This window comes from Orussus abietinus, unplaced genomic scaffold (assembly GCF_000612105.2).
Source record: "Orussus abietinus isolate OABI.00-Male unplaced genomic scaffold, Oabi_2.0 scaffold3, whole genome shotgun sequence".
NCBI lineage: Eukaryota > Metazoa > Arthropoda > Insecta > Hymenoptera > Orussidae > Orussus > Orussus abietinus.
In genome coordinates this window covers 2,111,493-2,126,124 of record NW_019395984.1, presented here as the reverse complement: position 1 = coordinate 2,126,124, position 14,632 = coordinate 2,111,493, and the positions used below count along the sequence as shown (strand labels likewise).

Genomic DNA, 14,632 nt, shown 5'->3' with positions numbered 1-14,632 from the left:
CACTTTTTTCTTCTTGTCACGTGAATAAGACTTCTCTGCGAAAATAAACCGTAACATAGTAACGACCAAGGAATTTGGCAAAGTTCCAATTCTGCAATTGGCACTCGGTGGACACGTGCTTCGACGAAACCGTCGTCGTCGTCGTCAGGAACCCCCTACAAGAAAGGTGCACAATTATTCATTTGGATCGCCATTATGCCGGAATTGTCTTGCTAAATAATCGTTGAGTAAGCTTTTGCGATACGATTACACCGACACGAGAATCAGCTGTTCAAGGTGCGGAGTGCATTTCTTTTGAGTGTGTTATTCGTGAGGCGGAAGTCCTGTCGAGCGCGTCGAGGGTCGCACCGAGCGCGGCGCGGCGACTTGCCGCATCTCTGGCTTACGCCAACGCGCCGCGCTGTGTGCGACCGCCGACGCGCCGGTCCGACAGGAGAGAAGATTCGCCAGTCCGCCGCGCGGCGGCGCTGCGGGCGGCCACGCGCGATATGTCACTTTGTTCGAGGTGTCTTACGCAATGAATGGGGTTTTCGCGCGAAACCGGCGAGTGCGAGGATGAGACGACCGCTCGTGGAGATGAAGCGACTCCTGCGGCCTAGGCTGGTCACCTTCGACGTGACGGGGACCCTCCTGATGACCGCCCTCGAGGAACACTACGCGGAGGTCGGGCTGCAGCACGGGTTGCCGGTCCTCGACCGTGAGAAATTGGCGCGGAGTTTCAAAGCAAACTACAAGAAGCTCAGCACCGAGCACCCGATCTACGGTCTGCACACGGGCCTCGGATGGGAGAACTGGTGGCGGACCATAGTCTTTAACGTCTTCAAGGAGCAGAACCGAAACGCCTGCGATACTGCCCTCGGAAAGGTGCGACCTTTGTACCCTCTTTCGGCGCGTATCTCCAAGCGAGTCGGCCATAACCTCAAAGTAGAATGTGCCCAAAGCGGAGTTGCGCCGTTTACTTAAACACGTTTTTGCATAGAACTGGACGTGCGCACTCGTACGAAAAACTAGGGAATAAGCGGGAGTGAGGTTATGGCCGATTCTCCCCGGTGACAAATTCAAGGACACGGGTCGACCCGCAACATGGAGGGTCGTCGCCGGCCGCGAGGAATTGCCGCGGAAATTCAAACTCGCGGGCGCGCCGAATATACGTGGGTCGCGTATTGGACTTTTAACGACGGGGAATTATGAGATTATTTTTGAGGGGCATTTGGATATGGTTTTCGGACAAATGGTTCGGCTTTCTTTATTATGATCCGTGGGGTGGAGGATGTTTCCTCCATGTTTCGCGGCGCGTTTTGGAAGTGTTTTCGATAATGGCCTCGGTCTTATCTTCTGACTTTAGGTTGCAGACAGCCTGATAGAGTGCTACAGCACGAATAGGTGCTGGCAGGCGTATCCAGGAGCCGTGGATTTGTTGGAGTACTTGAAGAGCCGGGGAGTCATCCTGGGCGTCATATCGAACTTCGACGAGAGGCTGGACGCCGTCCTGGTGGACACCGAGATCAGATCGTACTTCTCCTTCGTGCTGTCTTCGTACATCCTGGGGGTCGAGAAACCGCACCCAACCATTTTCGAGGAGGCTCTGAAACGTTCGAAAATCCAACATGGCGTGACGATCTCGCCCGAAGAGGCGGTCCACATAGGTGACCACGTGGAGGCCGATTATTTCGGAGCGAAGAGAGCCGACTGGAACGCGATTCTGATAATGCGCGAGGAGGACGAGTCCTGGAGGAAGGACGGCGTGCTCGAGAAGGACGTCTTCGGGAGCCTCGACGAGCTGCAGACACATTTCAGAGACGTCCTGAACGAGAAAGCCTCCGATGCCTAACTGAACCGATGGTGCGCAGAATCGGTCCTGGCCTTGGCCTCCTGAAAACTGGAAAACCGAGACCAGGACGAAGACTTTGCTCGTCACCAGGCTCGAGATCAACTGCAACATCCTCGAGATCCCTCGTTACCCTTAGAGCGATAAGGCGATAGTATTATCCCGACCTTAAGAAGGTCTGTAAATTACCAACCGAGATAATTAATGTCGTGGCACGTAACATGTTATGTACAGTGAGCTAATAATAGATTATTTTTCCATAAGTAGGCTGAGCCGAGTACCGGGCACCCCGTGAGTTTCGTCTTGCACCTACGGCGCACCCCACTCTGGGGGAATGCCCCCGGTGCATCGAATTGCAGCGCGGCCCGGCAGAAATGTGCAAAAGATACCCGACCGGGTCTCGAGTGCGTGGGCGGACCCACGATATATCAACCGGCGTTTCCGGGTACGGCGATACGGGGTATCACGTGCCCTGGAGTACATCCGACCTCTGCAGTGGTATCCACAGCTTCCCGACCTAAAATTCGAGATCAGTCCCCTGGCTCGGCCGAGTCTTTTCGAATCGCTTCGATCCTGGATTCGCATTTACTGGCGGCTTAGGCTTATACTGACGAGCGCGGCCGAAAAGTAGAGGAAGAGAGAAAGAGAGAGAGCGCCTCGGGGTGAAGGCGCCGGCGAGCAGGGAGAGAAAGAAAGAGAGGAGCACGCGGTACGTGGAAGCGAGGGAGACGAAGGGAGACACTAAAAGGCTCCCGAGCGAAGGAGTCGCGGGAGCGAGAGAGAGAGAGAGAGAGAAAAAGAGAAAGAGGAGAGCCCGACTGCCGAGTGGGCGAGTCGAGGGGGGAGGCCCTCCGCTCTCCAGTCTCGCTGCTCTCTCGAGTCCCGTGGGTCTTTCTCCCAGTTGGAGCCTGCCAGGCGTAGGACGAGGAAGGCGGGCCGCGCACTCGGTGAGAGGGACCGAGACCGACGTCGTCGCTCCCTTTCTCGATTTGTCTCTCCGAGATTCTCGCGCGCGTCCAGTCCTCTCCTGTCGTGTGCTCATCCGAGGCTTCGCGCCCCCTCGTGCGGTTCCATCCAGAGCTCTGACCCCTTCTGGCCGAACTCGAGTTCCGGGGCCCGGTTTCGACGGAGTTCCACGGCGTTCCCCGGATCTCCGCTGCGGCCACGAGGCGTTATATCCCGCGGGCGTCTCTCCTTTTATCTCCCGCTCTCTTTCTATCACTCGCGCGACGAGGGTGACGCTCTCGGAAATTAGGTAGGTGCGAGACGTAGGAGGTCGTTAACGCGCCGGTAATTTCCTCGACCTTGTTCCGCCTTTCGGTAACAAAAAAAAAAAATTGTAATTCACGATGATGTGGTTTCTTTTTTTAATCTCGCGAAGATACGGCGATGGGGTCTTATCGAGTGATTTAAGCTCATCGCATGGGGGAATCTCGATTTTTCCCCGCCACGGGGCGCGACTTGAACTCTGGTTCAAATTCAAAAGCGCGCATCGCGCCGCACCTCTTCGGAGGGATTTTCTCAATGCGCGTCTAGCGAGTCGCTTCTCATAGATTTTTTTATCGGATGCGAGATTACGAATGATGGCTCGCGTAAGAGTTATTAATTTCGGAATTATTTCGGAAAATTACTCGGAGCGTAGCTGAGCGATTGCGATCCCCGGTGAGCGTTATCAATGACTTCCGCCGTTATCGCGAGGAGGTACGCGATGTAACGAGATTCTCTCGGGTCAACGAGGGGATCGGTTCGTTGTCTCGGTAGATGGATTCGCGAGTCCCCGGTCCCTTGAGATGGGGTATAAATCGGGATTTGTGTTTACATCGCCGGATTAAGGGGTCGAGGTGGTAACGCTTCGCTTCGGAATGCAGCCTCGGCAGTAAAGCTCGGAATTTCAGCTCTCGGCGCATTCCACGGCGGATACATGGATTCGAAGTACTGGGAACGATCTCCCAGAGCCACGGACGACTTCCCGGTGGTCGAGTGGTGAATACCGCGCGCATGCGCCCTGCGATCGCGCCGAATCGCGCGGCCGTAGAGAACCCGTGGGCGAGAGGGGCGACACGCGCGGCGGAGAGGTGGCGCCGCGGCGGAGCGCCGCCGAACTAGCGCGGAGGACCGCGACTGCCGGAACCGGAAACCACCAGACGGAAGGATGAGGACCTCCGGAGTGCTCGCCGCGATTTTAATCGGACTGATCGGGACCCAGGCGAGCCAAGATTCCGACGAACAGTTCAATCGAATACCGAAGAACAGGGACGAGGACAAGTGCTACGATGACAATGGGCGACCGCAGGTTGGTTAATTTGAAATTAACTCCCTTATCAATCGTGAGAACGGTTTAATTCATCTTCAATTAAGTCTCTCAATCTTCCGATCTGTTTTTAATGTACTTTTGATTTACTTTTAATTTTAGAGAGCTTAGGGGAATTTTTACCGTTTTTACCTTTTGGAGGACATTCAGGTGCATTTGGATTGCGTTTAAGTGCGCGCTACGTGGAAACGTCGAGGCGACCCTTACGGCGGCCAGGACGGAAGAAACCGGAGGCTATTCTTAGCCGACTTAATTTTGGTTTTTGGTAGGGTCGTAGGATGTAGGGTTATCGCGCGGTTCGGAGGCTCCTGAACTTTCGGCGATAAAGAAGGAGATAAACGCGGCTAGAGGCTGCTGTCCGTTCCAGAGGCGGCATCAATGAGCGTACTATTAAAAATTCCCCGCTAAGTCGTGACTGGGAATTCGAAAGAACTCTGGTCTGGTAGTGGAATAGATGCATTTCAGACACCTTCTGTCTGAAACTCCCATCTTGAATTATTTCCTTTCTCGGAACCGGGCGGGACGTCTGTACAAGTCGTCGGTTTAAAGTCTCAGGATATTTCGGGCCCTCCGCGGGACAAAGGCAACTTCCGGGAAAGGTATTTCCGACCTTCTAGGTCGAGGACCTGTTCTACCTGCCTTGGGAGAATTTTAAATTCATTTATATATTATTATTAGGTATTTCGCTTAGTGCATTAAATTCTATATATAGGTACGCGTAGCTGGGCTTGGAAGGGATGTGGAATCTACTTCTTGTAGATTCACAGCGCGGCAAAGGGCTCGTGCCATTATTGTTCGGCTCGTCCGGTCGGGGAGCAGGTTCGACTTTTGGAAAAAGTGCCGACCGACCCGGCCGAGCTCCTTTCCACGTGGATAAGCTAAAGGATACGTGTGGGTGTGTTTCAGAGGTGCATTCCGCCCTTCGAAAATGCGGCCTTCAACGTCCTCATGGAGGCTACCAACACGTGCGGGGAAAACGGGACCCCGACGGAGTTCTGCAAGCAGACGGGGGTGCAGAAGAAGTCCTGCGAGTTCTGCAGATTCGGCGACCATCCTGCCTCCTTCCTCACGGACCAGGATAACAACGACAACGCCACTTGGTGGCAGTCGGAGACCATGTTCGAGGGCATCGAATACCCGAACCAAGTCAACCTGACTTGGCACCTTGGTAGGGCTGAATACCATCCTCGAGGTTTCCAGGAACATGCGTTAGTCATCTAAGAGCCGGTCGTTACTGGAACCGGCCGGAATTTAGAGCGCGTTGTTTCCTCCGATAACTACTCCGAGGATGTGTAGTACTATCGAGGCGGCCGAGTTATCGCGAGCGCCGACCGAAACGAAGGGAGAAACGTAGACTTTAACCCAATTCCTCCTGGGCTGCGTTATCGGCGAATGGAGCGAAGAGAACGAAGGGAGAGACGAAGAGTTTAACCCAGTTCCTGCTAGGCGGAAAGTCGGGAGAGAGAACCGAGACCTACAGTCTAAGCATTCCATTCATCCGAGAGCGAACCATCGACTTATCTCGGAATAATTCCGACTGGATGGTCCATGGCTTCGCCGATCGACGTTTATCGTTTCTCCGTACGTTTATCGGCGCCTGTCGAATTACCTAGATTCACCTCGATCTACCTCGCGAATTAAGCGATTACGTTCTTGTACTCGATTTTCTTCATTATTTCATTTAGATCTCTCTCGCGCGAGGTGATGGGTTCAAACCTTGCCACGGGATAGAAGTGCATGTATGCCTCGGGCCCGAGGCATCCGATCGAACGGGCTCGGTTATCCTCTAATTAGAGATTCCGTTACCGCTAAGCGAACGCCCGACATTTCCGCACGGCACGAACGGACCTTCTAGGGGCGACGAGAAAATCCCTCTTAGCCGAATTGCGGCTTTTTAGGCTTTTCCGAAAATCATACCCTCCGGTACAAGGATGTTTACGAGCTCGTCAGAGTACTCTCGCCGGGTGCACGCCACATGTTCGGTCGCAAACCTTCCTGTTTTCTTTCGCTCTCGGGTCAGGCACTTGTAGAGGCTGACTGAGTTGTCTGGAGAGACAATTCGGTTATTGTTAAGAGGCCGACGATCCCAACGCTTAAGTGAAATATGGATTTTAACTCGCTTTTCAGGAAAGACCTTCGACATCACTTACGTCAGGGTGCTCTTCGAGTCGCCGAGGCCGGAGAGCTGGGGCATCTACAAGAGGAAGAACGAGAACTCGCCCTGGGAGCCGTACCAATTTTATTCGGCGACCTGCAGAGACACTTTCGGACTCCCCGACTCCAAGGAGACGATCCGCGGGGACGATACCCGGGTTCTGTGCACCTCCGAGTACTCCGATATTTCGCCCCTGAGTAAGGGCACCGTGGCTTTCTCCACCCTCGAGGGACGACCCTCCGCGTATAACTTCGAGACCAACCCCGAGCTGCAGGTTCGAACGAATTCGAGTTTTGGTATAAAAGAGAAAGAAATGGAATAAACTTCACCTTGATATTTTTTATTTTTTTTTTAATTTTAGGAATGGGTGCAAGCTACGGATCTCAGAATATCCCTCGTCAGGCTCAACACCTTCGGGGACGAAGTTTTTGGAGATGACCAGGTCTTGAAGTCGTATTATTATGCCATTGCCGATGTTGCAGTCGGTGCACGCTGCGCCTGCAACGGACACGCTGGGGAGTGCGTTAACAGCACCAGCGTCGACGGAAGGACTCGTCGAGTTTGTCGGTTTGTACCTCCCTTTACCTCTAAATCGAAATTCACCTCGAGGTTGCATATTGGGATATCATTTTACGACATGCAGGTGCAAGCACAACACCGCCGGGCCCGACTGCAACGAATGCCTTCCGTTTTACAACGATGCACCCTGGGGACGAGCCACCACCGCTGACGCTCACGAGTGCAAACGTAAGTGCATCGGTAGAAATTTTAAATACGGTCTCCTCTGCCGCGGTAAATAAAAGCCACTTTCTGGATCGTTGGTTTTAAACTTTAAAGTGAAGAAAAAAAGACCTGGGTTTAATTCAATGTCTCGAGTATGCGTCGTCGGGACTGTTTTATTTATATAATAAGGCATTGGAGTGCTCGAACACGTGGGTAGATGTAGAGTCCTCGAAGTGCACGTAAATGCGTACAATAGCACTCGCAATTAAGGATTCGGCGCGTCAGAAATGATTTATAGAGGTTAAAAATGAGAAAGTATAAAAATTCCATATCGAGGGAGGGAGCTCCCCCTTTTGCTTTTTAACTCGGGAGATGAAAAGGCGGACTGGCCAAACGGTGACAGCAATTGTTGAGAGGCCCGTGGGGTCAACTAACGAAGTAAAACAATTCTCTCCTTTTGAGGCGATGGGACTTCTTTGTCGGGCGCCGCCGAGACATATCCTGCACGCGAGCCCTTTCTTTCTCTCTCGGCGAATGCGTCTCTACAGGGTGTCCCGGTCGACGCGTGCGGGAAGATGCACACTTAACCCGCGGTTTAATCTCGAATTTCGCAAAAAAATAGGTAATCAATATTCGGAGGAGTGTTTCCGGTGATTTATGATGAACCGTTCGGTGACTTTTGGGGTCTTAGGGAAGGCCCGATCGAGATCGAATCTTATCGAGCACCCAGTGGAGAACACGTACCGCGTTCGCATTGGCATTACCTAACCAGCTTTACCTTCTACGTTCAATGCTCGTGTTCAAGGTGGGGATTGTTCCTTCCCGAGAGCAGCTTCGGCTTTATTTCTGCAGCACGGGTTCAGTACTCGGCTAATACCAGTACTTGGAGTACCTTATATCCCCGCATTAAATTCGCACCTTATTACTTCCCCGGCTTTCGGGTTTTTCCGCAAGGAGTGTTTACCGCATCGGTCATTGTACGGAAACCTCAATTACTCCGCGTAACCGGGCGCAATTAAATCCGTCTGGAGGAATATATGAGCACTTAAACTCTTCGCCCGTGCCGCAATTAACCACCTGATTGACGAAACCTTAATCACGTGCCATAAATAGTTACCCCGGTGGAATTAAACCCAGCACGCGTTGCGGCCTTATACGGAACGTGTGCGCCGGGGTTGTATAAACCTCGACTATGTGGTTATAACAAATTATTCTAATCATTATCTCGAAGTGATTAATACCATGGCGGTGTCGCGATGATCTTACCCTGCGTTAATGTCTCCGATACAGGGTCCATTGATTAAGATGAAGTTTATCGCGCTGTTAACGATACTGAGCCTCATCGACGCATCCTCGTCTTACCGATACGGTTTCGCTCGTCGATCCTCCGGTTTCAGTTGAGTATTGCCGTTCAATCTCGATGGCTTCTCGGAAGGATCTACTTAAAGGATCCGTGATTTTTCTTGATCTCTTTCACTGCTTACTGTACACTCGCCGTTCAGCATTCCGGCTTCGGTCAATACCAATTACGGAGCCGACTCTTCAACCGAGTGTATGCTAATGTTTGTCTTTGAATTGCAGCGTGCAACTGCAACGGATACTCCGATCGGTGTTACTTCGACAAGGAGCTGTACAGAGCCACGGGACACGGGGGCCATTGTTTGGACTGCAAAGCGAATCGAGACGGCGCCAATTGCGAGCGGTGTCGAGAGAACTTTTACCAGCGCCCAGAGGACGGCTATTGCGTGGCTTGCAACTGTGACGAAACAGGTAATCTCATCACGGCCATCTCTAGCCTTGTCGTGATATTATTTACAATTACTTACAATTATTTACCATTAATCCTCGTCCCAGGTTCGAGGAGCCTGCAGTGCAACAGTGCCGGCAAGTGCCAATGCAAACCTGGGGTGACCGGCGACAAGTGCGACCGATGTTCGGCTAACTTTTACAATTTCGGCTCCTTCGGTTGCTCCTCTTGCGACTGCAGTGTCAAAGGGTCCCTCGGGAACACCCCCAGCTGCGATCCTGTATCAGGAGTTTGCGTTTGTAAAGAGAACGTCGAGGGAAAGCGCTGTCGAGAGTACGTTTCGCGTTACTTACGCGTGTCGACGACATTTGTATGGAGATGGTACCTGAGACGATCTTCTGTACAGATGCCGACCTGGGTACTTCAACCTCGCCACCGAGAACGAATTCGGGTGCACGCCTTGTTTTTGCTATGGGCATGCTTCGGTCTGCAGGCCAGCGACCGGATACTCTAAGGTCGTTATCGAGAGCATGTTTGTGAGAGGCAACGAGAAATGGACCGGTAGCGTTGCCGGTAACCCGATGCCACTCCATTACGACGCTCTTACGCAAACCGTATCGGTCACCGCTCCCGACAGGGACAACGTCTACTTCGTCGCTCCTGGCAAGTGTCTAAAAAAAAATCCACCAGTGAGATCATATTTATTGGTAATTCATTCCGATTGTCTACGCAGAGAGGTTCCTGGGGGATCAGCGAGCGTCGTACAACCAGGACTTGTCCTTCACCCTGAGAATCGGCGAAACTGGACCCGCGCCTACGGCAAGGGATGTTATTTTGGAGGGTGGAAACGGCGAGGAAATTACGCAGCCTATCTTTGGACAAGACAATCGAATACCATCCGTGACGGTGAGTGGAGTGAAGGGTGGTATTAACTGGTTATCGGGAATAATTAATAACGACTTGACTTGCAGCCACAAGAGTACAGGTTCAAGTTGCACGAGCATCCAGACTACGGTTGGCAGCCCAGGCTCTCTTCCAGGGCGTTCATGTCGGTTCTGTCGAACCTGACGGCGGTAAAAATTCGCGGCACGTACACTCACCAAGGTAATATATTTTAGGACGCTTCTGTACCGATTAAAAATTCTTGGCGAAAATACGCAGTGATATTTGTCCCGTAGGAAGAGGATTCCTGGACGATGTCAAGCTGGAGACGGCTCATCGAGGAGCTGCCGGCGAACCCGCGGACTGGGTGGAGCACTGCCAGTGTCCTCACGGATACGTTGGCCAATTCTGCGAATCCTGTGCTCCAGGATTCCATCACGACCCTCCAAACGGCGGCCCCTTCGCGAACTGCGTGCCTTGCAATTGCAACGGGCATGCTGATATTTGCGAAGCGGAGACTGGTATGCAAAATTAATAAACGTATATCGTATAGGTATTACGGGTGCACTATCCAGGTATCATAGCTCGTTGTTCATTCCAGGCCAATGTATATGTCAGCATAATACAGCCGGAAGCAATTGCGAGCATTGTACTCGCGGGTACTATGGAAATCCTTTGAAGGGAACCGCTAACGATTGTCAGCCGTGTCCTTGCCCCGACAATGGGCCCTGTATATTACTGGGCAACAATCCTGATCCCATTTGTTCCGAGTGTCCCCTAGGACGTACTGGTACGTAAAAATTCCTTTAAATATCCATCGTCGCGGGTAAATCTACTTCTACGTCAACGAGGTAATTCCGATTACAGGACCAAGGTGCGAGACCTGCTCCGATGGCTACTTCGGAAATCCTGAAAAGGGACAATCGTGTCGCCCTTGCGATTGCAACAATAATATCGACTTGAACGCCGTTAGGAATTGTAATCACGAGACTGGTGAATGTCTCAAGTGCGTGAACAATACTGCGGGTTTCCATTGCGAGGAGTGTCTTCCGGGTATGTCGTTTCTCCCTGTGCAAAGTTAACGGGTACTGTTAGTATTTAACATGCTTATTAATATATTCCACTCTTGTTGTAGGATATTACGGAGACGCGTTGTCCGATCGCAAGGAGGACGGCTGTAGGTTGTGTCAGTGTTATCCTTCTGGAACCATGGAGCTGGAAAGCGGTGGCGTTGCTCCTTGCGAACAACTTACGGGACACTGCGCCTGCAAGCCTCACGTAATTGGCAGGAATTGTGACAAATGCGAGGACGGCTATTATCATATAATTAGCGGAGAAGTAAGTTCGATAAGTCACTGTTAGGGTACATTACGGATTGACGCAAATTGTGCCTTGCAATTACGGACGGCAATTTGTTACAGGGATGCACAGCGTGTAATTGCGATCCTGAAGGCTCTTACAATCGCACTTGCGATGCTGTAACGGGTCAATGTCAATGCAGGCCCGGCGTCACGGGTTTGCGATGCGATGCTTGCTTACCGTATCAATATGGCTTTGGTCGAGAGGGCTGCAAACTTTGCGACTGTGATAACATCGGCTCACAGGATCTGCAGTGCGACGCCAATGGACAGTGTCCTGTGAGTACTTCTTCTTAGGAGATTAAAGGAAGACGAAAAAAATTAAACCGTCTCGGTATCGCTATTTTCTAGTGTCTGACAAACGTGGAAGGAAGACGGTGCGATCGCTGCAAAGAGAATAAACATAACAGGCAGTACGGATGCGTGGACTGTCCACCGTGCTACAATTTGGTCCAGGATGCTGTAAATTCCCACAGGCGACGTCTCGCCGATCTAGAAGAAACATTGAGAAAGATTAACAACAGTCCAACCGTCATAAAGGACTCCGACTTCGAGAACGAGCTGAAGAACGTACAGGAGAGGGTTAAGATGCTCTTGCAAATCGCTAAGCAGGGTTCCGGAAGTAAGTTTCTGCACGGTTAAGCATTTCTACGGTTCTGGAACAGAAGAGAATTTTAGTGAGGTTAGGATGATTTTTTTTTATTCTCGTGTCTCGTGGGATTTTAGGCGACAAGAAGACTCTGGTGGAACAGTTGGACGAATTGAGAGATCAGCTGAACCAAATCGAAGAGATCTCCCAAAATGTGGATCTAACGGCTGCCAAGGCCAAAAGGACTACGGAGGAAGGTCTCATGAGCATCGACGAGGCTGAGAAAGTTCTCGACAAGATACACGAACAGTTAACCGTAAGTCGGAGTCCTATTCAGATTGAGTAGACCTCGATAGATCAAAACCTCCTTCCATTGGAATCATGTTATCAGGAAGCTGAAGACTATCTCGCAACTGACGGAGCCACTGCTTTGGTCGATGCTCGAGCTCGAGCCGAACAAGTTGGTCAGCAGAATTTGCAAATGACAGCGATCGCTCAAGAAGCACGTGTTCTAGCAGATTTGTACGTCTTAAGATTCTGCACTTCAACGCTGCCAAGAAATTAGTGCGTTAGTCTACAATTTATTTCTCAATACTTTTCTTATCAGGAATACCAACGAGGCGAAGAAGATACATTTGCTGGCGGAACAGGCAAGGAACACTTCCTTGGAAGCTTACAATTTGGCCAAGAAAGCGATCTCTAAATATTCCAACATCAGGTAATTTATATTGTACCGATTGAACCTTGACCTAAGATTTGCGGTATAATAATATATTTTTAATGTTCTTCAGCGACGAGATCAGGGATCTGGAAAACGAATTGGAGGTATTGGAAGATCGCTTCGAGGAGGTGAAAAATCTCTCAAGCATCGCTGCCGCAAAATCATCGGCAGCTTCCCAGGAAGCTCTGAACATCTTGATCGTAGATCTGACCCTACCCTCTATTAACATCGAAGAGCTCAAAAGCCAAGTAGAAGAAGTCAACAACGAGGTACGTATTTCTCTTCTAAGCGGGTTAAAAAAAAAAGAAGAAATTACGAGGGTAACGTGGAGAATAATTAAAGCCCACCAAAGCAGTCTTCAACGCAAGAGATATTTTCTTCTCAGGGCTTGAAAATAAAGGAGCAGGCACAATTGCTGCTGGATGAGAACGATGCTACCATTAAGGAAATGCAAGGGAAAATTAAACAAAGCGAAGAGCTTCTGGACCGAGCACAGGAGCAGCAAGCAGCAACTGCAGAATTGCTGGCGGAGGTAGACGCAGCTCTCGAGAAAGCGAAGGACGCGGTGAAACGCGACGATCAGACTCTGAAGGAAGCCCAGGAGACCCTGAAGAGATTAAGCGGTAGGTCAACGCTGATCTTTCAAACTCAAACCGAATGTCGCAAGCGATTCCAAGTCGGTGATGTATTTTAATTGAATTTAATTGTTTAAGAATTTGACGCCGAGGTACAACGCGAGCGAATAAAGGCGCAAGAAGCTTTGAGAGACATCGACGAGATAGAGAAATTGATTAACTATGCTCTGCGTGAGGGCAACCAGATACAGGAAACGCTAATCGACGCCGAAGAGAATGCCATTAAAGCACGAGACGTTGCTAAAACAGCCCAGGTAACTATGCAAAGACCGAGCATGATCTTTTCGCATGACGAGATAGAGTAGTTAGCCTTTGAGCGGGATGCCTATTTACCGGCGTACCGTTTGGTTTTCACGCGCTGTTACTTCCTGTGATCAGATTAGCGCGGACAAAGCGAGTACCAACGCAAATAACATCAGAGTGGAGGCGAATAAGACCAAAGCGGAGGCTTTGAGTTTGGGTAACGAGGCGGAGAAACTGCACGTCAGGGTTGGCATCACGGATTCCATGATACGTCAGTTCGAGGTGCAAGTGGCCCATGATGTCAACGCGACCAGTGAGGTAAATGGTCCCGCGGTCGACTTACAAATTAACGGATGAACGATATAACCAGCACGGACATTGATTACAGGTGAACCACAAGGTGGGCCAAGCGAAGACCAACGTCACCCTAGCGATGCAACAAGTAGATAAAGCATTGAACGAAGTGGCCGAAATTATAACGGAACTGGAGGCTCTTCCAGAAATCAGTGAGTACAGAGAAGTTCCGATAGAGGCCTTCAGGTAGAGAACCAAATGAATAATACGACCCCGGTTATTTGTTTGAACGATTAGATGACGCCGATCTGGACCAACTGGAGAAGAGATTAATTGCGGCGGAGAAGCAGATCGAGGCGGCCAATCTGGACCAGAGGATCCGAGCTCTGACCGACTCGAAGAACCTCCAATCCCAGTGGATTAAGAATTACGAGAACGAGGTCAGTCGGCTTCGCATCGAAGTCGAGAACATCGACGACATCCGGAAAGCTTTACCAACCGATTGCTACAAGCGAGTCCGCTTGGAACCCTCGCGCTAAGTCCGGCTCTCCTCGCCGTTTCGGCAAGACGTGTTTAAAAGTAGAAAGAAAGAGAAAAAGAGTTAAGTAAGAAAACTAAGAGGACGCGTTTCTAATCTCTCGAATCCAGATCTGTGCATTTAATGACAGTGCAGACGATTGCAATAATACACTTAATACCAAAGATTTAAATAGTAGAAACAGCGTGAAGGATATTCGACTGCTATACCCGAAAACCCGTCGAGGGGAGATGCGAATGTAAGCTTCCCTAATGCCTTATTACTTGTAACGTGTATGCATTGTATATAGTATCTATATACGCGGCCAATATTTCTCGAATTCTCGAGTACATAAATTACTTTTACGGAACGGAGCTTTGAGGCGGATACTAGACGACTTATGTATCGTCCATCTAGAGATGAAAATCGAGACATCGCTAGTTTTACCGACGGAATGCCATGTCGAGTCCGCGGCGACAGTAAGTCGCGACCGCGATGTCATGCGACTTTCGTTTTTTTACCTATTTTTAATTATAGAAAATAATATAATGACGTACTTTTATACAGTTTAGCCTAGTACAAAGTGTAGTGTAACGATTCGTAGAATAAATGAATTTAAGTATATTAAA

General features: G+C 50.4%; 2 protein-coding genes and 1 long non-coding RNA gene across 5 annotated transcripts in view; 2 read left to right on the top strand and 1 right to left on the bottom strand.

Moving 5' to 3' along the window:
* The window catches only part of LOC105699120, a 999-nt gene extending 350 nt beyond the window's left edge, over window positions 1-649 (bottom strand). The window contains exons 1-2 of the long non-coding RNA XR_001103990.1: window positions 515-649; window positions 4-155 (exon numbers count right to left, since the gene is read on the bottom strand). This is a non-coding gene — a long non-coding RNA (uncharacterized LOC105699120). The remainder of the gene's footprint in view (window positions 1-3; window positions 156-514) is intronic.
* Window positions 464-2,091, top strand: LOC105699119 (rhythmically expressed gene 2 protein-like). The gene is made up of 2 exons (XM_012423869.1): window positions 464-864; window positions 1,346-2,091. The coding sequence occupies exons 1-2, from the start codon at window positions 556-558 to the stop codon at window positions 1,829-1,831; spliced, it is 795 nt and encodes a 264-aa protein (XP_012279292.1). The 5' UTR covers window positions 464-555; the 3' UTR covers window positions 1,832-2,091.
* Window positions 1,882-14,632, top strand: LOC105699115 (laminin subunit gamma-1). 3 transcript variants are annotated; one of them, XM_012423862.2, is made up of 27 exons: window positions 1,882-2,004; window positions 2,096-2,273; window positions 3,724-4,121; window positions 5,046-5,307; window positions 6,267-6,568; window positions 6,656-6,861; window positions 6,938-7,041; window positions 8,599-8,787; window positions 8,872-9,097; window positions 9,171-9,427; window positions 9,498-9,670; window positions 9,736-9,868; window positions 9,943-10,167; window positions 10,248-10,436; window positions 10,514-10,699; window positions 10,782-10,984; window positions 11,068-11,283; window positions 11,356-11,626; window positions 11,731-11,909; window positions 11,985-12,115; window positions 12,201-12,311; window positions 12,385-12,583; window positions 12,700-12,937; window positions 13,028-13,203; window positions 13,328-13,510; window positions 13,581-13,698; window positions 13,784-14,632. In XM_012423862.2, the coding sequence occupies exons 3-27, from the start codon at window positions 3,981-3,983 to the stop codon at window positions 14,023-14,025; spliced, it is 4,860 nt and encodes a 1,619-aa protein (XP_012279285.1). In that variant the 5' UTR covers window positions 1,882-2,004; window positions 2,096-2,273; window positions 3,724-3,980; the 3' UTR covers window positions 14,026-14,632. The 3 variants fall into 3 exon arrangements, with proteins under 3 accessions (XP_012279285.1, XP_012279284.1, XP_012279283.1); XM_012423861.2 differs by having other exon boundaries at window positions 2,096-2,537; XM_012423860.2 differs by having other exon boundaries at window positions 2,096-3,083.